The sequence below is a fragment of the Phyllostomus hastatus genome, unplaced genomic scaffold, assembly GCF_019186645.2.
Source record: "Phyllostomus hastatus isolate PE091 unplaced genomic scaffold, TTU_PhHast_1.1 phas_scaffold_93, whole genome shotgun sequence".
In the NCBI taxonomy this organism is placed as follows: domain Eukaryota; kingdom Metazoa; phylum Chordata; class Mammalia; order Chiroptera; family Phyllostomidae; genus Phyllostomus; species Phyllostomus hastatus.
In genome coordinates, this window is record NW_025334042.1 from 19,219,185 (window position 1) to 19,243,169 (window position 23,985).

The 23,985-nt window shown below is 49.0% G+C and overlaps 1 protein-coding gene across 2 annotated transcripts; it reads right to left on the bottom strand.

Annotated features, from left to right (window-relative positions):
- Window positions 1–319: 319 nt before the first annotated feature.
- ESPL1 (extra spindle pole bodies like 1, separase) lies at window positions 320–22,592 on the bottom strand. Of its 2 annotated transcripts, none has more exons than XM_045830154.1 (31): window positions 22,547–22,592; window positions 22,033–22,135; window positions 20,820–21,878; window positions 20,444–20,548; window positions 20,160–20,280; window positions 18,915–19,051; window positions 17,680–17,873; window positions 17,135–17,374; window positions 16,811–16,955; window positions 16,563–16,701; window positions 16,222–16,361; window positions 14,943–15,077; window positions 9,935–10,054; window positions 9,276–9,447; window positions 8,760–8,888; window positions 8,474–8,630; window positions 7,856–7,965; window positions 5,807–6,792; window positions 5,027–5,363; window positions 4,679–4,840; window positions 4,091–4,304; window positions 3,800–3,990; window positions 3,129–3,256; window positions 2,887–3,009; window positions 2,242–2,397; window positions 1,961–2,131; window positions 1,733–1,837; window positions 1,473–1,588; window positions 1,257–1,340; window positions 946–1,110; window positions 320–668 (listed from the first exon to the last, which is right to left on the bottom strand). In XM_045830154.1, exons 2-31 carry the CDS (start codon window positions 22,111–22,113, stop codon window positions 467–469), a joined length of 6,324 nt encoding a protein of 2,107 aa, XP_045686110.1. In that variant the 5' UTR covers window positions 22,114–22,135; window positions 22,547–22,592; the 3' UTR covers window positions 320–466. The 2 variants fall into 2 exon arrangements, with proteins under 2 accessions (XP_045686110.1, XP_045686111.1); XM_045830155.1 differs by lacking the exon at window positions 22,547–22,592 and adding an exon at window positions 22,467–22,541.
- Window positions 22,593–23,985: the final 1,393 nt, after the last annotated feature.

Below are 23,985 nucleotides of genomic sequence, written 5' to 3' on the forward strand. Positions count from 1 at the left end.
ATTAAGGCTGGTGTCACTCCAGGACACCTGAGGGCAAGAAGATAAGTCAGACCTGATGGTGCTGGGTCAAGGCACATTCAGTGGGTCTATCTCTACCCTTCTTGACAACTCTGTCCCAGCTTAGAGCATCTTGATGCCTTTCTTTCAGCTTTGAGGCCCAGCCAGGCCCAGCTTTGTCCTATGCTTTCGCCTTTCTTCCCAACGCCCTCAGACTGGAAGTCCTGCAAGTTGTTCTGTTTATTGTACCACACTGTGGGCGGTGGCAAAGTCTTGTCTTCAAATGTTTCTGATGAACTACACAAAATGATTTGTTAGAAATCTTTATTATATTAAGTTACAAGGAAATGTTTTACATAAAATATTGGGGAAAATCACTTAAAAATATTTATCCTGAGGGTTAAATCTAAGCATGGGAGGTATAACACAGTCTCATGGCTTCTGCCAGTGATAGGGCAGCTCTAAGGAGTCACCGCAGGGAGACAGGCAAGCCGTAGGCTACAGGTGCAGCCCCAATAAGATACTTGAGTCGGGGAGCCTGGCGGGCCTGACTGACATAGTAGAGAATGGGGGTTCCTGGGCCTGCTCCAAGCCAGCCCTGCAGCAGCGCCTCCGTGTAGCGGTCAATGTCACGGTCAGTCACATCCCAGAGGTTACCCAGAAACAGAGGACTGGGAAAAAAAGAAGGAAGAAATTCAAAGGTCTCTAAAACAGCATATATAGGAAAACACAACTGATGGTGGTGGTGGGTGAGCAGAGCTGATACAGCCAATGAGGAAGTCCCTTGGCCCATAGCTCTAGGAGGAGAGAAGACGGCAACCGGTTAATGGCCCTAGGGAACTAGGATGGGAGGAAGGTGGGGCACAAAAGAGGAAGGATTTAGACTTCAGACCTAGGAAAGAACCTGGGGGTAGGGACCTAACATGGGCCTTGCCCCTTGAGACTCACCAGCCAGCCATGATATACTTCAGCACGATGCCAGTCCCCTCTAGGTTTCCATGCACAGCCAGGGCTGCACTGCTGCAGCCAAACAGCAGTGCCACTGCCCGGCAGCTCAGCCGCAAAACAGCCTGCCCATCCAGGAAGCGGGCACCGGCCCCGTGCCCTGCGTAGCTAAAGCAGAAGGTGAGATGAGTTTGACCTAGCCGTACTAGGCCTCTGCTCTGTGTCTTGTGTCAGCCAGGGGCTTTAAAGCCCCAAAGCAAATCAAAGCAATACCCTCCTCTGGGGCTGTTTCTCTTCCTGCCCTAAGCACTCACATATATAGGTCACGCTCCGTCAGGGCTTCCTGCACCAGTTCCAGGCTCGGCACCTCCCCAACCACTCCTTTCCAGCCAGATTCACTGCCGGAGTTAAGAGTAGGGGTCATGCTGCAAGTTGGGCACAGGGAATACTAGGGAAAAGGTGGGCTACAACATTGCCTGTATGTTGTTGCTACCCTTCCCCATCCCGTTTTTCACTCTTATCCTCCTGACCTGCTAAAAGTGGCCCGAAACTGCTCCTCTGTGCTTGACAGGTTATTGTGAGGGTTCAGAACATAGAAGGTACTGCGCGGATCTACCCCTTGGCTCAGCACTGGTGAGGCCCCAGACTGAGGAGGAGACACTAGTGATTAGGATCCTGGTCTGACCGGAGGGCCAAAAAACTCCAAGCCCCATTCCATCTCTTTCCAAGACCCTCTCCTACCTTCCCAATCACCACCAATTATCTGCAGTCCACACTCCCTGAACCTTACCTCTCTGATGATAGCATAGCTGAGCAGGAAGCGGAAGGAGGGTAGCCGAGTGACAGACAGTGCTCGGAGGCTGGGCATGCTCTCCCATGGCAGCTTCTGCAGGTCCTGGGTAAAAAGCACTCAGAGGTTATGGTCTCTACACAGGCATACGCAGGAGTCAGATGGGGTGGGGGTGAGTTGGTGCCCACTGCCCAGTAGATACTGCCTCTCAGGTCCTTAGCTCCTTACCTTGTCCAGCACTAAGACAAGGTGCCTACTGCTTGGTATTGTTTGCCCCTGTAGACGTCCTATTGCCTCACTCAGGAGTTTTTGAGCTCGTTCTGGCTGGGCAGGGCACAGCCCATAGGCCAGGGCCTGAATGTCCTGGGGGGTGAGAGTACTGGCACCACTGAGCATGACCTGTAGGGGAAGACTGGTCAGTGAGTGCCATAGCTTCCATTTCCACTCGCGGTGGCAGGTGGGAAGGAGTTAAGTCTAGCTTCTTCCCCTTCCCTGATTTCTCAACTCACTTTCAGCAGAGTAGGGTCAGGGTATTTCCAGCCACATTCCTGCAGCAGCTCTTGCAGGTGGGAGGCCTCCTGGGCAGGGCCAGGGTCCTCAGTGAATGGCAGCAATAGCCCCCTCCAGCAGCCCAGCACCTCCTTCTCTAGGGAAGTGATGAGAACCTGATGCAGAAGAATAGGACCTTCAGTCTGAGATGAAGCTAAGTTTCTTCCCCCATGAGCACCAACATTTTGGAGATGAGGAAATGGGTTTTCCAATGTGTGGATTTATCTTACATATCTTTCTGCCAGTCATAAGAGACAAGGAGCTAGAGACATTTCTCATTTGCTGAGACTTGAGGGGAGTATAGGTGAGATCATCTGTTACATATCTGTGAACAGGTAGGCCATGAAAGCTAAAGCTGGGAAGCTGATACTTGGGCTTAAGTCCTTTTTCTTGTATGTACCTTTAAATGTTCCATTGCCTTAACCCCTTCAATGTGTGGGCTCTTGTTTAAAGTCCTTCCCAAGTGGCATAATTTTTTATTTAGGCCTACAATTCCAGAAAGATTCGAAGCAGCTTAGCACTGACCTGGCACCCCTGAGTGGGAAGACACTGGCACCCCCAGGTTATTTCTAGGCCTGACCCCACCCCACCCTGAGGGCACACACCTCCATCCTACGGTCCAGTTCCAGCCGCCCTGTCCACCATTCTCGCTTGTCAGTACAGCTGCTGTTTTCTTTCTGTTCCTTCTGGATGGCATCAAACTCTTTCAGGGCCGAGCTAAGAGGAAGCTTTGGGAGATGGGGCTGTGAGATTTCTGCTTGTTCACGTGATCACCAGTCACAGAATGTGAGCAGTTTGACCAGAAGTTACCCTAGTCCAACTTTGCTCCCTGGCCCAGGAAACGTACCTTGTTCTGGGCAGTGGGGATCTGTACAGTGACTGGGGGATTGTCTTTTTCCAGTCGGGTCAGCAGGAGGGTGTTGCCCACCGTTCCAGGCTGGAGCGTGGCCAGGGCCAATACACACACAGTCACCCCTGACACACAGAACACACCCAGAGTCATTTCAGCTATTACAAGGAATTCCTTTCAACGTCTTCCACCCTCAGTCCCTGTCTATCACTCAAGACAGCTCTAAGAAGTCTGCCTTGGTCACTAGAGTTCAAGGTATTCTCACTTGCCGTAACAGCTCCTGGGGACAGAGGCCATGTCTTGTACTTCTTTGTGTCCCTCACAGAGAATAACAAAGGGCCCTGCACAGAAGGACATGCTCAAACAGTCTGTTAATGTGTTTCATGTCAGCATGCGGAGCCCGTGGACATCTGAACGTACGCTGAATAAAAGACATTTAATTGGCTTGGAACTCAAAGTTAAAGTTAAAAAAAAAAAGCTTCCAGATGTAGGGGATGTCTGCTTGGTGAGAGTAAGAAAATGACTAATCAATGAAAAGGTATGACAGGCCCTTCCATAAGGATCATGAATCTATGTGAGCTAACCAATGCCTTCAACACTGTCACCCAACTCTTGAGTAAGAAGGTGAATGAAAGAACAGGAGAGCCAGCCGAAGCCTGTCACCATACCACTGGGGATCAGAGTCAGGCACTGATGGAAGCTCTCCTTCTCAGGCTGGGGAAAATGGCCAGATCCCAATGTCCTGAATGAGAAGAGGTGCTGGATGCGGGCCAGGGGGACATCTCCAGGCTTCTCCTGGAGGCTCAACCCCTGTAGCTGGTCTGTTACTTCAAGTGATCTTTGGTGCTTCTGGGCCTTACTGCAAGCAACACAAGGAGGGGTGAGTTCTCCCTCCTTCATAGTCTGGACCCTCCCTCTAGTCTGCCCCTGAATAAGCCTTAGAGATGGTGGACACTCACCTGAGCTGCCTGTGGAGGTGGGTGAGCAGCTGGTGGCGACAGGTGATAGAAACAGACTCGGTGACAAGGAAGGCAGTGGCATAGGGATCCTGCTGGCCCAGGCACAAGGCCAGGAAGCGACAGAGATGAGCGTAGAGCCCACTAGGAGGGCAGTGAATGACTCCACGGAAAGCAATGCTCAGTGAGTCACAGATGGAATCCAGGGTAGAGATACCTAGAGGAAGGTCAAGACACTTGCTACACACAAATCTACCTCCCAGCTGATAGGAACTTGCCAAGAAGAAATCCCTATCTCATCTCCCACTTGTAAAGTAGCAGCTGCCATTTACAAAGGGCAACCTGCCAAGTAGGATGCTACATAACTCACATGCATCAGCTTGCCCTGTCCTCCTCAAAACCACTTTACAGTTAAGTCAAAAGAAGCTCAGGGAGGTTGAGTAACTTGCACACAGGTAGTAGAAAGAGGGCTGGAATTCAAACCCAGGTTCAAAAGCTACCGGATCCAAAGCCAGAGACAAGGACAGACTAAAAAAGCATTGGCATCAAAAGACCCAGAGGCTCAGCCCTCCCCAAGTGACCAGACCTCACCAATGGCTACAGGAGCTGAGGGGTGTCGGAGCCGAGGACCGAGATCCTTGTCTCTCTTCTTGTCCGAGCACGGGATGCACAGCTCCTCTTTGCTGGAATCCCGTCTCAACACCTCACATTCCCCTATGGCTGTGTCAGGCCCCGAGGCTGGTGTTTTCCCATCTGGGGAGAGAGCAGGATTTCTCTGTGGAGCTCCCTACTCCTGCCATCCCCTTTGCTTTCCCTCCTAGGGTCCAGTCCAGCGCCAACAAAAGAACTGTCTTTGGTGCCATTTATTTCTTGCGCTTTGGCCCCAGGGCAGCCTCCCCCAAACATATGCACCTCCACCTCCCCACCCTGCCATTGTACCCGAGGCTGAGTCTTCGCCATCAGAGCCCCTGAGGATCTCAAAGCTCATTTCCATCTGGTTGTCAGTCAGCTCCTCCTCAGGAATGGTCCTCATAATCTCAGGGCCCAGTTCCTCACAATATCCTGATGCCACCTTCTTGGCCCTCCGGCTCCTGCCACTGGGACCAGAGTGCTCAGAGCCGCCACCTGAGGCAGCCACCACACCAGTCTTCAAGCTCCGGCCCTTCCTAGCCTGGCCTGAGTCTTGGCCCCGAGAAGCAGTGCCCCGCCTCTTGGGCCCCTCAGCAAGCTGTGCCTCAACTGGGTCTTCCAAGTCACTGTCATCACTGAAGTTCACCTGGGATGGGTATGAAAGGGAGAAGGACCAAGGGGCCTTGAGTGACAAGACATTCTCTGACAGCAGGTGGCGTTGTGGAGAAACCAACACAGAGGCCATGGGGAAGACTGAAAAATGAACCTCCCACATGCACTGCCACACTCAGGGGCAGCAACTCCTGGGGTGGAAGGAGGAAGAGGAGAGGGGAGGGGTCTAAAAGATGAGGAGGAAGGATGAAAAGGGAAAGGAACCCTAGAGTTAAGCAAAGTGCCTTCTGTCTAAGTAAAAGGTAGACTGGGAAGTAGTTCTTCCCATGGAACATGTAGGGATCCTGCAGACAATAGGAGAGCTAAAGGTCCCACCAGGCCCTGGGAAACGATCCCACAGACACCTGCTCTGCAGGACTCTTCCCCAGGACCAACCCCACCCAACATCAACACCAGCTAGCCGCTGTCCCACCTCACCTTCAGGCGCGTCTGGACCCTCTGTTGTACCTTGGGGGCCTTGGGAACCTCAGGTTTGCTCTTTGTAGGAGAAACTTCTTCAAACACAGTGAAAGGGACACGAGGGCCAGCCTGCCGAAGCCGGCCAGGGGGCTTAGGTGTACAGGGTGGTCCCCCACCTTCCAGACCTTTCAGAGAGGGATTATGGAGGGGCAGGGGAGCAGAGACCCCCTGCTGGCGCCCTCGTCTGGACTGTTTTTGGCTTTTAAGCTTAGAGGGCTCTGAGCCTGGGGGAGTCTTTATAGATGGTGGCTGCCAGCCCCAGGAGCTAGCAAAAAGTTGGGTAGTGCAGCAGTTGAGGCCAGTCAGCTTCGCAAGGGCCTGAATCAAGAGCAGGCTGGCTCGCCAGGGCTCCAGGTGGGGTATCCTTGCTGCCACAAACTTCAGCCCTGACTCCAGGACCTTCTCCAGGCTGTTTGATGGCCGGCTCAGCCCTTCCTGTGCCAGCTGTGTGTATGCCTGAGCCAAGATCTCATCAAAGAGGCTCGGGACAGGGTAGGGGGCTACTTTTCGATTCAGAGAAGCTTGTAGAGCTTGGGCTAGGCGCTCAGCGGCTGCAGGGCAACCCTTCAGTACAACCTGAAGGAGATTCAGACCCTGGGCCTGATGGCCCATGGCCAGGCTCACCCCAGCGGTGACCAGTACCCAGCGCAGACACACTGCTGAGAGGAGAGGGCTGACACAGAGTGAGCAGTCACAGGTGGGCAAATGGGTCAGGAAGCCAGGGCTGGGCTGGGGCTTTGTTTTTAGGACTGGGGAGGAGTTAGTGGAAGGTGCTATGGGGCCAGGTTCCTTGGCCACAGTGGCCACCAGCTCCAGAACAGGGCCTCTTAGGAAGAGCTCCTCCTCTGAGGGCTCTAGAGGACAGGGGACCCGGGCCTGCTTCTTCCCCTTCTGCAAGTGGATTTTCTTCACAGAATCTGGGTGCTGGGCTAGTCCACAAAACTCTGAGGAGAGAGCAGAACAAGCATTACAAAACTAGGAGAAATGCCAAGTTATTATTGAGCTACCCCAGGGCCCAACTCCCTAACATATGAGTTAATTACTTACTAATTACTTATGTATATTATTGTACTAACATACTAAATATTAGTACAGACTACTTTTTTGACAAAATCCCTAATACTTTCCTTTCTTCCAATAATGGACCAACATAGCACAAAACCCCATTATTTGCAGCTTAGAAGACTGTGTGAATCTGGAAAGCAGGCCAGCACCAGAAGGCCCCTATTTTTCTTTTCTTTGTTCTAAAAATCCTCACCCAAGGATACATTTATTGATTTGGGAGAAAGAGAGAGATATCAGTGTGAGGGAGAAACATCAATTGGCTGCCTTCCATACACACCCCGACTGGGGACCGAACCCACAACCGAAGCATGTGCTCTGACCGAGAATCCAACCCATGACCTTTCAGTGCACAGGACAGTGCTCCAACCAACCAACTGGCTAGGGCAGGAGGCCCAGTTCTTAATCCTGGCTTCTGTCCCAACTAGCCCCATGATTCTGGCCCAAAACATTGAATTTCTCAACTTTCTCATTTTACAAATGAAAAAAAAAAAAAAAATCTGTTCCTACTTGACTTACCAGGGTATTGTGTAGGTCAAATGAAATACTAGAGGTAGAAGTGGTTGATAAAAAAAAAAGCATCATAAATACAATATTTTATTATTAGCTTAAGCCTTCTGAGGACGCTCCATTTGTGCTGTCCAATACAACAGCCACTAGCATTGTGAAGTGTGGTAAATGACTAAGGAACTGAATTTTAAATTTTACTTAAATTTACTTAAATAGCCAGAGTATATTAGCACTGAAACTAGAACCAGATAGAGTTAGTCCTAGACAGGCTATCTGAAGGAGGGACACCAATGGTCTGACTGAAGTAAAGAGAGCTTTGCCCTGGGACCAGAAGTCTGTTTAGAAGGAGGCCAAACCCTGCCACATAAAGATGTGTTACATAGTGTGTGTGCCACCCTTACCATTGCCCATGGACACGGGGGCACGGCTGCTCACCTGTGCAAGACTCCAGCAAGAACAAAACCTGCCGCAGGTCCGACTGACAGAGGTCGATGTCATTGCGTGCCAGTTCTAGCTCCCCCTTCAGCACCAGGAACAGGGCACACCTTATTGGGAGAGGAGGTAACAACCACTTATTGGAACTCTTGCCTTCCTGGAGAGCCCCTTTCCTCCTTTCCCAGGCACAGCCATCTCATTCTCTTCCAGCCTCAGGCTCCCTGGGGAGAGGCCCCTATACTGCTCTCTCAAATCAACTCATTCTTGTGTGTGAGGACAGGATTTTCCAAACTGCATTCCTCAAAAAATAAAAATAAAAAAAATAGTAATAAAGGATCCTATGGGCAAAAAGATTTAGGGAAACACTGTACTAGATCTCCCACTTGGAGATTTATAATGTGTATTAGCATTCTGGAGGACATGCGAAGTCCTATAGGAAATGAAGAAATCAAACACTGATTCACTCAGCATTTTCCACTTATTAGGCCACAGAATGCATTCTTCCACCAGCCCCCACACAGGCTGACGTTATTATCTATGGAATACTCTAGGAACCCACAATCATGGGCATAGGTACTGAGGTTCCAGAACTGGCATCCTCTTGGTCTCTGTACTCACTGGCGTGGTATCTGTAACTTCGTTGTGAGTTTCAGAGCCTCCAAGCAAAAGGCCTTGGCTTCACTCACACTACCCAGGTGGCCCAGGCGGGAGACCAACTTCTCAGAGCATCTCAGCACCTCTGTAAGCACCTGCCATTTCTGTACCAAATTTTCACCTGCAGCAAAGGAGACAGGCAAGACCCTGATCACTTAGTCACAGCCTGGATCTTCTGGAGACAAAACTGCCAGGCCTACCATCTAGTTTCTTCATTCCCACATGGCCTTGCTCTCCTCCTCAGACTCACCATAGTCCAGAAATGGTGTCTCCGCGGCTGCTTTTTGAGCCGAGAGCACATCGCTGCCCATGAGCAGGAGGATGATGCTTCGGAGAAGCTTATGGGAGTCAATGAGTGCTATCTCAGGTGTCTGCCAGCCTGTGCAGGTAAAGGAGGAGGGGACAAGAAGGGAGATGATTGACCTGAACTTCCACCACCTTTAACTATTAAGATAGCAAATGCAAAGTATGCTGCAACTCTTCTGTTTGTGCACCTAAGGCAGACAGAGCTAATCAATCACAGAACAACCTGAGACCACATTAGGGTCTCAGAAACCTTGTCAGTATAGCATTTCAGGCAGTCACTAGGCAATTGATTAGAGTCAGTAGAATTGAAACTCATCTGCTATCCCAGGCCTACTCTATGAAGCTTCCAAGTAGGCTCATCCACAAAGCTAGACAGCAGAGGGGACAAGGTCTGAGAAGAGATGACAGTGCACAAACCACACACATCAACCAAGGATGGCCATTCATTCTATTCCTTCACCTTGGGCACAGAGCTGCTCCCACAGGGAGGCTGAGAGGCTGTCTGAGGAGAGGCTAAGGTAGACTGCCACCAGATGCAGGGTCTGGACACGCAGCAAGTACCAGGCCTTGGATGACCTCTGGAGGGCAGGGTCCTGAAGCACGGACAGCAACAGAGAGGCGCCCTCTGTCACCTGGAAGAGGGAGGGGAAACCAGAGCAGAGCAGTGAGGTCAGATGGGCAATTTAGAGCTTGAGACGCCCCTGGAGATCCCTTGGCCCAATCCCGGGCTTTTAAGAATGATAAAAGCTATAAAGAAAACTGGGACAAGAGAGGGCATAAGACTCAGAAAAGTCACACAGCTATTGTATGAGAAAACTCAGGCCTTTAGGATCCCACTGGATTTCAGTCTAGGGCTCCAGTGTCATCCCAGTTTTTATTCAGGGAGGCCTTCCCCCTTGTCCCTGAGGAAACTGAAAAAAATGAAATGGAAAGTATCTCTGTTAGAGGAGCACTGGTGTCCAGTTCACTGGAGGACAAAGCTGGGAAACAGTACTGCTTCTTAGAGTCAGGAATATTCTTCATAGCGCCAGGGAAACTTCAGAAACAAGACAAATATCTAGAAAATCCTAAAATCCTTCCAATACCCATGGCCTTTGGGTATAACAAAGTGAGAAATACCTTGTGGCATGCATAGTAAAGCTGACTTCTCAGTAGGTCACAGGTCAAGGAAAGGAGCAGGTACGTGTCAGTGTCATGATCCAGAAGCTTCAGGCTTGATTCTGCCTCTTCCAGGTGTAACTAAGGGAGCAATGAGGGGGTGAGCATGCTGGTGAGGACATGCCGTTTGAAGGCAGCCAGAGCCTTCAAATTAAAGTGGATTAAAGCATTCGCAAGAAAAATGCCAGACGTGTGCAATTAAATATTATTTCAAATATTATAATCTACATAGGAGTTACTCACTAAAATATTCATTGAGCACCTTTAGGTTAACCATTCTGAAAGAAAGACAAAGCAAATGAGGAATAAGCAGAACCTTCCAACTAAGGGCTCGCAATGCAGTAGGTGCACAGGCAATATGATGTAATCATGAAACAATGCTGTTGGTGCTGTGGGGGCTCAGGGAAAGTGGCTGATTCTGCCCTGGAAGAAGAGGACATGTAAAATGCTTTATGGAGGAGGGAAGAATTGAGCTCAGCCTTGAAAAGAAAGTACAGGTTTACTGAATGAAAAAAAGGGGAGGGGAGAGGGTGCCTTTAGAGTGGAGAATCTAATACAACCAAAGACAGAGAGGCATGCACGACGAATATAAAGTAATGGCACAGATCAGTGTAAGGTTCGTGGTAGACAGTGTCCAGGAAAAGTGTGAACCAGGATACAGAAGGTGTTGACACAAAGTGAAGGGTCAGGACTGCCGATTAAGATGGCAGTGTTGGCAGACACGACTCACCTCCTCTCACAATCACATCAAAATTACAACTGAAACATAGAACAACCATCACTCAAAACCATCAGAAACCAAGTTGAATGGAAGTCTGGTAATTACAGAATTAAAGAAACCACATCCATCCAGACTGGTAGGAAGGGCATAGACAAGAAACCAGCTGGTTCATCACCCTTGTGAAATTTGGGAAGGAAATCTTGGGAGCAAGATTTCCAGCCCCCCAGCCAAGGGTTCCAGTACCAGGAAGATAAGTCCCCACAACTTCTAGCTGCAAAAACCAGTGGGGATTAAGTCAGTGGAAGAAACTGCTGAAGTCCCAAGCAGTTCCTCTTAAAGAACCCACACACAGACTCACCTACTCACACTCACTCCCTCTGAGCTCCTCCAGCACCAGGGTAGCAGCTTGAAAGGCACCAGTGACACACAGGGAGAAACGTCAACACGAGCAGAGGCCACTGTCCCTTTTCTAAACCCTCCCCCAACAGAGCCAGCAAGCTAGTGCTGTATCTGAAACTCCATCAACCTGGCTAACACTATTTGACCCACCTTGGATATCCCCAGAGACTCCACCCTACCCAACTTATGGACCCCCCAAGCTGCTTTTCCGAACCAATGGCTGGTCTTGGCTCATGCTTCACAACTTCCTAAATCCTCTCAAACAAGCAACAACTGGCCTCAGGGAGCCACAAGCCTGGCACTAGCAGCAGCCAGCCTAGATTCACAGCTTGGTTTTGCCTGGGAATCTCCAAGCCCAGCATAAGTAGCAGCCATCTCAGATTGCTTTATATGTCAGGCAGGGGGGACCCCAGAAAAAACATGGGTGGGAGCTAACCTTGGTCTGCACCACCCAGCAAACCCCACGGCCAGTGCACCCAGTGAACAGCTACAGACCAGGTTGGAGCACCACCACGCTGTCCCTGCACAGCTGATCCTCCACAGAGGGCAGAGCTTGGTGGTCAGTGGTCACTGCCAGTCCTTGTAGCTGACTGGCCTGGGTAAGTTCATCCCATTGACCTGCCAACAGCAACCAAGACTCAAGTACAAGGGGAGGGTGTACTCAGCTCACACCAGGGGCATACCTTGAAGACCCAGCTTGGGTGATTTTGGAGGCTGTGCCACTGGACCCTACAGGACACCTTCCATATTAGGCCACACTACCAAGACACGGAACCAAAGCAGCTCTACCTTATACATAGAAACAAACACAGGGGGCCTGACAAAACGAGGAGACAAACATGGCCCAAATGAAAGAACACATCAAAATTCCAGAAAAAGAACTAAACGAAATGGAGATAAACAATCTATCAGATGCAGAGTTCAAAACACTGGTTACCAGGATGCTCAAGGAACTTAGTGAGGACCTCAACAGCATAAAAAAGATCCAGTCAGAAATGAAGGATACAGACTTCTGGCCAAGATGGAGGCATAGGTGGATGCACTGTACCTCCACGCACAACCAAGATTGGAACAACAACAATTTAGAGGCAGAATAACACCCAGAACTGACAGAAAATTTATCTGAATGGAAATCGGACAGCCAAGAAGTTAAAATAGACCCATTCATTCAGACCAGTAGGAGGGGCAGAGACAAGCAGCCGGGCACGGGGCACGGCGTGGAGAACAGGGAGAATTGGGCGCATAAGGCAACCAACCGGGAGCCCGTAAGGCATCTGGGACGCACAACAACGCAGCGAGCAGACCCTGAGTGCGCAAGCGGCAGCTGGCAGACCCAGTGAGGCAGCAATTGTGGACCAGGGTAGAGCGCGCAACCCAGGATCCCAGGGAAGGGACTGAAGTCCCACGGAGAACGGAGCTACAGCCATTGTTCCCTCTCGACTCCGCCCTCACATACAAGTCACAATCTAGCGACTGGGGTGCCCAGCCCTGGAGAACACCTAAGGCTCCGCCCCTCACTGTAACAGGAGCAACCAAACTAAAAAAAGAGAGAGAGAGAGAGAGAGAGAGAGAGAGAGAGAGAGAGATGGCTCAAACAGAACAAATCAGTGCCCCAGAACTCATCCTTTTGAGCGACCAAGAAATAGCTAACCTATCAGATGCACAGTTCAAAACACTGGTGATCAGGAAGCTCACAGAATTGGTTGATTTGGTCACAAATTAGATGAACAAATGCAGGTTACCATAAAAGAAATGAAGGAAAATGTACAGGGAACCAATAGTGATGGGAGGGAAACTGGGACTCAAAACAATAGAGTGGACCAGAAGGAAGAAACAACCAAGCAGGAAAGAATGGAGAAATAAGAATTCGAAAAAATGAGGAGAAGCTTAGGAACCTCCAGGACATCTTTAAACATTCCAACATCCGAATTATAGGGGTACCAGAAGGGGAAGAGGAAAAGCAACAGATTGAACACGTATATGAACAAATAATAAAGGAGAACTTCCCCGTTCTGGCAAAGGAAATAGACTTCCAGGAAGTCCAGGAAGCTCAGAGAGTCCCAAAGAAGTTGGACCCAAGAAGAAACACACCAAGGCACATCATCATTACATTAGCCAAGGTAAAAATGAAGGAGAGAATCCTAGAAGCAGCAAGAGATAAGGGGACAGTAACCTACAAAGGAGTTCCCATCAGACTGTTAGCTGATTTCTCACAAGAGACCTTATAGGCAAGAAGGGGCTGGAAAGAAGTATTCCAAGTCATGAAAGACAAGGACCTATATCCCAGATTACTCTATCCAGCAAAGCTTTCATTTAGAATGGAAGGGCAGATAAAGTACTTCTCAGATAAGGTCAAGTTAGAGGAGTTCATCATCGCCAAGCCCTTATTTTATGAAATGTTAAAGGGATTGATCTAAGAAAAGAAGATAAAAAAAAAAAAAACATGTATAGTAAAAGGACAGCAAACACAATTATTAACGACCACACCTAAAGCAAAACCAAAAGAAACTAAGCAAACAACTAGAAAAGGAACAGAACCACAGAAATGGAGATCATATGGAGGGTTAGCAACAGGGGAGTGGGAGGAAGAGAGAGAGGGAAAAGGTACAGAGAATAAGTAGCATAGATTGTAGGTTGAAAATAGACAGGGGAGGGTAAGAATAGTATGAGAAATGTAGAAGATAAAGAACTTATAAGTATGACACATGGACATGAACTAAAGGAGGGAATGTGGGTGGGAGAGGGTGTGCAGGGTGGAGGGGAGTGAAGGGGGGGAATGGGACAACTATAATAGCATAATCAATAAAATATATTAAAAAAAAAGAAATATTCAAAGTTATGAAAAGCAGGGACATACAGCCAAGAATACTCTATATAGTAAAGCTATAATTTAGAATCAAAAGGCAGATAAAGAGCTTCCCAGACAAGAAAAAAACTAAAGGAGTTCATCATCACCAAACCATTATTATATGAAATATTAAAGAGATTTAAGAAAAAGATCAAACTATCAACAATAAAATAACAAAAATACATATCTATCAACAGCTGAATCTAAAAAACAATTTAAGTAAACAAGAAGAACAGAGACAGAGTCATGGATACAGACAGTATTTTGATGGTTGCCAGATGGGATGGGTATGTGGGGGAGTAGGTGAAGAGGTGAGGGGATTAAGAAGTACAAATAGATAGCTACAGCATAGCCATGGGGATGTAAAGTACAGTATAGGAAATGAAGTAGCCAAAGAACTTACAGGCATGACCCATGGATGTGAACAATGGTGGGGGAATTGCCTGAGGGAGTGGGGGGTGTTGGCTGGAGGGGACAAAGGGGGAAAAATCAGGACAACTGTAATAGCATAATCAATAAAATATAATAAAAAAAAAACCAAAGTGAAGGATTTGGACAGCACCCTTCAATTAATGAAGAAGTCAATTAAATCCTTTAAACAGGAAATAGATTAAATCAGATCTGTGCCTAAAAAGACCCCCACAGGTAGTAGTCAAAAGTGCAAAAGGGAAAAACTGGAGGCAAGGAAACCAACTAGGAGACATTATAATAGTCCTAAGTGAGCCAGAAAAGATCAACCAGGGCAACAGAAATAAGTGGGGAATACAAGACTAGCATCACATTCCTGATGCAGAATCTGTAAAGCTCAATGAACTGGTTTTGCAGTGAGAAGGAAGACACCTGCCTCCCAACCAGCATACACTTTACAAGCCTCTAGCCAAATGTGGCAGCAGAAGGCACAGAAGCTGCCCCTTCAGTATCCTATCTCTTCAGGGAAAAGATGGGTTACTACAGCCATGTCTCCCCTGCAGCCCCACTGGCTAGGCAGGCTGGGTACTCACCTGGGCATAGCTGGGACAGCTGAGTGTCAGAAGGAGCTGGGTAATGTGGCAGGAGGAGCCAGCTGCCTTCGCGTGATCCTCCAATCTCTGGGCCACGATCCGTAAAAGCAGGAGGACCTCAAGAGCCTGCAGGGGCTGGTTGGCCAGGAGCAATAAAGTTACCCAGCTCCTGCTCAAACCTCCATTTCTACCCTTTGCTCCCCAGCCCTCTGGGTGTTGGCCTGATCTCAGAGCCTGACTGGAATGTGACTACCCAGGGAGTAACCATCAGGGAACCTGAGAGGAAAACAGTGAGGGGGTCTGCAAACCATCCTACCCCTTCTGTTGGAAAGCCCAGATGCCAGTCATCATCAATAGCTGGGACTTACTGAGTGTGCTTACTATGTGCCAGGCACTGTGCCAAGAGGTTTATATGCATCAACTCATTTTATCTTCATAGCAACCCTAATCCCAATTTAATAGATGAGGAAACTGAGAATCACATAGGTTAAGTTGCTTGTCTAAATTCACATAATAGGTATGTGGTAGAGGCAGACTCAAATCTAGGGCTGGGGCAGTGTCCCAGGCTCCTTGTGCTAGAAATACAACTTAATGACTCACAGTAACAAAGGTCCTTTAAGTACAATGTTCTTTTTCAGAGGTTCCTAATGTGGAGCCCAGGGAAGAGCTTTGGGAAGTCTGTGAAACCTTCTGACATGTAAAAATGTAGAACTATGTCTATAGGCATTTATGTGTTTTTTGAGTTACATAGGTATCAAATTATCTAATAATTAATATAATAATTATGGCTTACATGTGAGTGTTCTCTTTATGTGCAACATCTTCCATGTATTATCTCATCAAATGCTAACAATGCTATGAAGTAATTATTATCACCTTCATTTTAGTTAATTTTTAAAATTTTAATTTATTGATTGTAGAGGGAGGGGGCAGGAGAGAGATTTGTTGTTCCACTTAATTAGGCATTCATTGGTTGATTTTTATATGTGCCCTGACCTGGAATTGAACTGGCAACCTTGGCGTATCAGGACAACACTCTAAGCAATTGAACTACCTGTCCAGAGCTATTACCTTCATCTTAAAGATAAGGAAACTTGGCCTTAGAAAGTTTAAGTAATTTGCCTAAGGCCATGCACTAAAAAATGATGAGACTTGGATTTAAACTCAGAGAGGCTAGTGATAGAGTCCACACTGGGTTACTTGGCTTCTCAGCAGGAACATAGGCCAAAAAAGGTAGAAGGTGCTGGGTTTCTGGTCTTTGTCAATGCCTGCCCATTACCTTTGCCACCAGCTGATAGAGGGCTGCAAGGATCTGCAGTGAGGTTGCTGTCTGTTGGAGACTCCGCACGGTGGGGGCCTGACCCTTTGTAAGCACCTCTTTCCACAGGGCCAGGGCTTGGTCCAGGCATTTGGACTGAGCTGTAAGTCAGACGAAAGAGACCAGCAATTCTCTCAGCATGAGCCATTTGGGCAGAATGCCGCTTTCTCCATAACACCCTCTGCCCGTTGCCCACCATCTCCCAGACTACAGGGCCAGCCTCTCCCACACCTGGGGTACCCGTCTGGCTCTTAGGAAGCCTTAGTGAGACTATCCCACTACACTACGTCCGTGGCCCTCACCAGCATCTGCTGCCAGGTTGAAGGCAATGTTACTGTATAGGAAACGATCTTCCTGCAGTTTATCTTCATAGTTCAGGTCATTGACTTCAAATTCTTCCAGGTTACTAGGAGCCTGGGCTCTCCGATCCCGCTCGATACCCTGGATGGGAGATCAGAGTAAAAAACAGGGCCAGTGCCAGCTTACTTAGGGCATGGGGGGAACAATTCCTGTACCCAGTGCTGCTCAGCCCCACAGCAGCCACACGCACTTCCTGTAGTTTGGCCTCTAGGGTACAGATGTAGAGCCACAGCAGGGCCTGTGCTTTATCATCCAGGAGCTGATCTTCAGCCTGGGCCTCAGGCCTCACAGACTCCAGAAGCTGCAGGGCTTCCCGGATAGCATCCAGGGCAGAGCTATAGGGAGAGGATGAACTTAATCAGAGCCTTCTGCAGAAAAGCTGGCTTCACCCTTTGAATGGGCTCCCATGGCCACAAATGGAAGGGGTTGCTCAGGGACATGGAGAGGGAAAACAGGCTCCACAAAGGGTCAGAGGCAAGAAGGCAAGAGTGGGCTCCCCACCTTTGCTCCTTACCAGTCGGTCTGCTGGGCAAAGTCATGGTAGCAGAGCACCTGAGCCAGTTCCACCAGGTGGGTAGCTCGAGCCCAGGCCCCAGCTGGTGTCTCCTCAGGACTCAGTTCCAGAAGGTCACAGATGACGTTGAACCGTTCTTGCCCTGTGTTGGCCCGCACTGATTTGTAGGCCTGCAGCTCCTCCCTGAGCAGGAGAGACAGAGTCTCCGGGTCCCAGGTGCTCAGGCTGTCTCGCAGAGTCCTGAAAGAGAGTGGGCTCAGCACCTGGCAAGTCCTTGAAACACAGAGCCTCTGCCCCATGCTAAGAAGTCTCTGCTTTGGTTTGCTGAGAGCTCCGTAAGATTCCAGTTGTGAAAGCAAGAACACTGCCTGACACCACAGTTCCCCCAGTACCGAACACAGTGGCTGGCACACAGCAGACACTCAGTGAACAATGATGGAGGACTCAGTGCCTTTTTCAGACATGAGGATGAATGTGACCATGAGCACAAAAAGCCAGCCATAGCCGTGGGGCAAACATGGTTGTCTCACCTCCCTCCAACTCACCTCAGCTGTAGCTCCTTGTCTCCGGCTCTGGCCGCATCCATCTTAACCCGGACCCAGAAGGAGATTGGCTCAGCCATGTGTTTGGGGCCACAGGGCTGCAGGGCTGTCAGCCACAAAGTCACCATCTTGCATCCATCAGCCTGTTTACCCAGTTTCTTCAAACTCTCTACATGCAGCCGGAAGCACCTATGCAACTGACCAGAGAAAGGGCACAGACCAAACTAGAGAGGGGACCCAATGAATCTGTACAGTGGGAGAGGACATGCATCCACAAGTACAATACATATACCACCTGGTGGGGGTGGATGGGGGAGGTTTCCAACCAACACCCCTGCCCCAAGGCAGCAGACACCTAAGAACTAAATACCATAGGTGCTCACCACCGGAAGCTTCCATCGTCCCATCTACATATTCATTGTCTGCACCCCTGAAAACCTCCTCCTCCTCCTGTGATGATCTCAGCAAATCACCTGAGTCAGAAATGCAAGACTATCCTCTGACTCTTCCTTCTCCCTCCCCCACAGCCATTTAGCACATTAACCTTCAACTTCTTTCACCCATCAGTTCTTTCTAGCTATCCTTTGGGAAGCTGCTTCAGTTCAGATGCCCACCCTTTCCTGCCTGGTCTGCTAGGGCAGCCTGGGTCCCCAGTGTTGTCCTTGCACTCTGTTTATTCATCACAGTGATGCCAGAAAAGTACAAGATGCCAGTCTGTCGTCATGCCTCCACTTAAATCCATTAGAAGCTCATCACTGCCCTCATGATGAAACCCTTCTTCTATGACCCACCTTGCTTGCCAGTCCAGCTGACCCCTTGTTTTATGTCTTGCTTTAAGACAATGGTTCGCACTCTGGCTGTCCAAAAGACCACTTAGGAGGACACTTTAAATGTCTAGCTGCCTGGGTTCCAGCACCAGAGATTCTGATGCAATTGGATATGATTAGCTTAGGGCAGGCATTAGAGAGTTTTTTGTTTTAAAGTTCACTCAGGTGATTCTAATGTGCAACAAGGTTGAGAATCACTGGCTTGGGAAGAAGCTAAGTATAAAAAGTGAGTCAGTTTTTAAAAATGAAGTAAATGGCAGTATAGGTGAGGTCTGAGAAATACTGTCCCAAGTACTGGTGCCAACATGTAGCTGCTAACTCCCTACTCCAAGGCAGGGTCTTTGGCAGGGCCTTTTACGCTACTCAAGCCCCTTTCTTCCCCCAACACGACCTCCCTTCCTGTCCTCGTACCTTCTCAGGAGGCACCTCAGGACAGGTGCCTGGCTTCGCCAAGCCAAGGTGCTGACAGAAGGGCTCGGAGATGGCACAGGCCTCTGCATAGAGTTTGTGACTATAGAAACTGTAGGCCAGGTTACTGGTGTAAGAGGCTGCAGGAGACAGAAAGGACAGTTGACCACAGGAATGGTTCCCACTGCCCTCTCCTCTTGGAGGGGCAGTAGAGAGAAGCTTAACCCTTGGTCAGCTTAGCAGCTTCCAGATCAGACAGGAACCCCTATTGCTAGGGAATGAGAAAGAGGCAGCACTCCTCTTCCTGCTCCAAGTCCGCCCATGCCTCCCACACCAGCCGTGCCCTCTGCACTTGTTTTATAAAAGCAGAGTCCTCATTCCCAAACGGGGCTCATCTCTCCTCACATGCCAATCTCTGTCTTCATTTTGCTCCAAAGGTCAGCATTTTAGGGAAATACTCTGGCCTGCCCCTTACTTCTCTCTTCTTCCCTCATTCTACTGAAGCTATCTATATTGTTTCCTTGCTATTTTTTGAAGACACCAGACCCACTCCGACATTTAAGGCCTTGGCTCTGGCTATTTCCTCTGCCAGGGATGTCCTTTCCCAGGTGTCTATATAGCCAACTCCCTCACATCCTCCAAGTTTTGCTCATGTCACCCTCTCAATGAGGCTCACCTTGACCATTGTGTTTTAAATGGTAACTTGCCCCACTCACTCACCTTGAACTCCTAATTCCCTTATGCTGCCCCTGCTCCACTTTTCCTTTCCCCCATATTTCTGATCACTAACATGTTGACAATTCAATTATTCTCCTGTTTATGATCTTTCCCCCCAACCAGGATGTGGGAGAGAAGCTTTTTACTGTATGCCCTTTTATGCAATTTGAATTTTGAACCATGTTTCACCTGGTTTTAAAAAAAATAAGTTGTAAATATTCTTTAAAATTTAAATATGTAGAAAGATCATAAAGTTGCATTTCAGGTACAAACATTTTCATGAGACAAATACCAAATCAGATTTCAAAGTCAATGAGAAAAAAATTAGTGTCTACTATTTTAAGTTAGTCTCCTCACTTCTCTTCTGTTGTTAAATATAGAGTAACCAATATTTATAAACACCTTTTTCATTCCCTCCTTAAACCATAAGGAGTCCCCACAGGGGTCAGAACCATCCAGCAAGTGCTATTTGCCTGCCTCATGAGTGATGACCCTCCCAAGAAGCCTGTATCTGGGCCCTTGGGCACTGACCAGTCATCCCCAGGTAGTCAGTCAACTCTAGGCCTGACAGGCCCTGTAAGGCATCCAGCATCCAGAACACAGTAGATCTGCAACTTTCCACTAGCTGGGACAGATCAGCCAAATCAGTTACCTGAAGGCAAGAAAGAAGGGTTTGAGGGTGAGAGGAGACATAATAGGTACATGGTAACACCCACCCCATCCCAAACCCAAAGCCACCCCAAAGCTCTACTGAGGGCAGCTGAGCAACCCCAGACCCTAGGATGTGTCCAGGATTTTTCGTTCCCAGTAGGTACCTTACAGCCTTGAGCAAAGTCATAAACCACCACAGTATAGAGGTGAAGTCCCTGAAATTGCATCTGAACCAAGGACTGCTGCTGCTTGGAGGAGTCCCCACAGACCTGAAGAAGAAGGGGAAGGTTGGTTTCAGGGACAGAGATAAAGCGTGAGCTCCACGCTAAAGACTGGCACAGAGTCCTGGAGAACAGACACAGCCCGGAGAGTAGGAAGGACAGCAGGAGAGACCACTGCCCTCTCAGGATAGACTAGGCTGCATGGTCCAGAAAGCAGCTTGCCAAGGGGGAAGCCAGAGCTTCTAGATCTTACCAAAGATCCCAACCTGATAGTGAGTCCACAGAACCATATTCCCACCCTTTCTCCAGGTCAACTCACGCCATCCTGCAGCTGCCGAATGAGGGAGCAGTACCCGCCAAGAAAAGCAAAGAAGCCCAGAATAGCATCAGGTCCGAAGCGCCCCTTGGTGCCTCGCTCCAGGCCTGAGAGGAAGAACTGGCAGCTGTCATACAATGCCCGCAGTGGGGGTGACGGTGCCTCCATACTGCTGTTCAGGATAGCTGATGCCTTGATCAGAAGCTTGGCCACTGCCTGGGGTCCTCCCTCCCTGACCTGTAGCAGTTTTACCCCCAGCTGGCACAGCTGGAGGCTGGGAGCCAGGCTGGTGTTCCTTAGGTAATCTTGGGCCTTCTCTACCACCCTGACAGCTTTGGCATGGAGGTGGCTCCAGCAGAGGCGACGGCAGTGTTCCAGGGTGAGCTCCAAGAGACAGAGGGCCCTCTGGGGGGAAAGAGAACTAGGAGAGTTCCTTTTCTCATCCACTAAGGCTTTAATCACATGCCTGGAGAGCAGATCATCTAGGAAATCAGCATCTGCTTCACTCAAACCATGCCCACTGGCATCAAATTGCTGATGGGCAGCTACCACTCGACAGGCTGTTGGAGAAGCAAAGTGAGGGACCTCACAAGGGGTACTCTCATCCTCTAACAGTACTAGAAAGCTTAAGGCCTTCATCCGAGCTGAGTAGGCAGCTCGCCGCTCCGCCAGGGCTTCTGCCCCTTTCCAAAGCAGAGAAAAGCTGCCCAGAGCCACAGCCTCATAGTCCTGGGGAGCAGCTTGGCGAGAACACTGCTCCAAGCAGGCATGGAGGAGCTGAGCTAGTCGAAGTGTGGCCTCTGGGATTCCCTGTGCAGCAACATTCCGCAGAAAGATGAAGAGAATCCGTTCCAGGTAGAGGGGTGGACCCTGGGGGTTGGACACCAAGTAGCCATTGCAAGCCAGTTCTGCCAGCTCCAGCAGGCTATCCAAGTGCCTATGACAAGGCAGCTTGGCAGTCAGCTGCTGGTTGCAAGCCCTTAGGATGGCATCACAAGTTTGTCTCCTCTCCGCATCAAATCTGCAGTTGGAAGAACCGGCTGGAAGTTTGGACAGGAACTCCTAGGAGGAGAGGAAGATGTGAATGATACAAAGAGAAAGGGATGAGGAAGGAACTAGAAATGGAGTTGCTACCAATCGGTCAAAAAACAAACAAACAAAAAAACCGGCTCAGCCTGGAAAGCCAGGTGTATCCACAGCCAGACAGCACCCCTACCTTCAGGTCAGACAGCAACTCTTCAGCCTCCTTCCGGCTGCTTAGCAGTGTCCCAAAGTTGACTCCTTTGAAGTTCCTCATGGCACCGGGGAGAGGGTGGTGGCTAGGGGGAAGGAGATAGACTAGAGAGTGCAGAGAAGATTCGTAGTGGAGTTAAATGAAGGACACGAGAAGGGGTTAATGAATCCCTTCAGAAATCTTAACGGAAAAAAGCCCAGGCCAGGACGCCAGGCTCCCATTATAAACCGACACTTACGCTTTTTCTTCTTCCAGACCGACCCCTGGCCTCACTACCCTCCCATCACCCCAAGCCCCACACAGGAGGCCTCCACAGAGCTCTTCAACACCTACCAGGGCGTGCCGAGATCTCCCGACCATCCCTGGCAGAGCTGTCCCCGCCTTTCCCTCAAGTCAGTTTTGGGAACCCCATTCACCTCGGTGCGTAAACAGGCTCATGAGTTCCTCCGGACCTTACTGCTCCAGAAGTCCCCACCTTTCCAGGTCTAAGACTTACCCGCCAGACTGAGTACTCTGCAAGGATCCAAAATGCAACCTTCGTCTCCGCGCCAGCCCCTCCTTTCAAATATTCCCTGCGGCCAATCAGCAAGAGTTGCGTAACTCCGGAGGGCCGCGAGGCGCACTGGGAGTTGTAGTTCATCTGCCGCACTGACTGTGATATTCCTCAGCGGGGGGTGGGGGCGGGGCGGGGCGGTCTTGCCGCTCTGGGCGTTGAGGCCTCTTGGGGGCGCGGGTTTCTCCACTTTTTCTAGTTACGGAAGAGTGCCTCCGCTACCCGTCGCTTAGTAGCTATCGGGGAGTCCAGGCCTCCGCCTCTTTTGCACCTTTATCTTCAGAGCTCAGAAAGAATTTAAATTTCAAGAGAAGAGAAATAGGCTTAACAACAAAAAGAGCTTACTTGGAAACTCACCTGGTTTGGGTTGCTAGGGAAAAAGGGCATAGCTTTTCATGGAATTCTTTAAAAACAGAGATTCTGGGGCCACTGACATGAGTACCTTGGCAACTTCCATCTAGCTCTCTGTCTCTCTATGCCTTCCTGCCTGCTCTTTGCATCAATTGGATTACATAAGAAAGACAGAGGGTCTAGCGCCCCTTGATGGAGGAATGGAGGAGGGTAATGGGGTGGAATGGGGTTGTAAATGGTGGGAAGAACTAGGAAAACTCATTCATCAGGATATCTCATAGTCTGTTTTTTTTTTAAAGATTTTATTTACTTATTTTTAGAGAGAGGGGAAGGAAGTGAGAAAGAGAGAGAGAAACATCAGTGTGTGGTTGCCTCTCATTTGCACCCTTTAGTGGGACCTGGCCCGCAACCCAGGCATGTGCTCTGACTGGGAATTGAACTGGCCACCCTTTGATTCTCAGGCCCGCACTCACTTCACTGAGCCACACGAGCCAGGGCGATAGCTCATAGTTTTTAATGACATATTTGGTAAGTACTAACTACTTCTCCAAACATACAGATTCAGTTGACTCGGCTTCTTTTTCCTTCCTCTACCAAATAATTCAATTCAAAACTCTAGCCTTGGCAGTTAGCTTTTTCCTGATGAATTCTATTAAATAATTCATCTTTCTCTATCATCGTCTTTCTTCATCACCATTAGCTTCTTTTAGGAGCTTAGAATCTAGTAGGGAAGACTATTTAAACAAACAAACACCTATGACTTCTCCAAAGAGTCTCAGCATTGGAATGGTAATATTAATGCAGGTGCTAACTGTGTGTTATAGACACTATACACATAACCTCTTGTACAGTAAAGGGACCCAGCACAGAGTTCATAAATGATCAATAAATGTATCAGTTCTCTCAGTACTCAGTTCCTCTTGCTTACTCTTTAGCAATCAGTGCTATTTACATGTCATATAGCAAGTGTTCTAGGACTTTTATCCTATGAATTATATTTGATTGTAAACACCTGAAGGGCACAGAACTTA

What these genes read in the sequence shown, in the direction of transcription:
- ESPL1 (XM_045830154.1), bottom strand. Translation starts at nt 22,113, where the DNA reads ATGAGGAACTTCAAAGGAGTCAACTTTGGGACACTGCTAAGCAGCCGG. An exon ending in TGGCGAAGACTCAGCCTCGG is followed by an intron (nt 4,841 to 5,026) that starts GTACAATGGCAG and finishes CTCTCTCCCCAG; the next exon opens with ATGGGAAAACACCAGCCTCG. An exon ending in TCCCCACTGCCCAGAACAAG is followed by an intron (nt 3,010 to 3,128) that starts GTACGTTTCCTG and finishes CATCTCCCAAAG; the next exon opens with CTTCCTCTTAGCTCGGCCCT.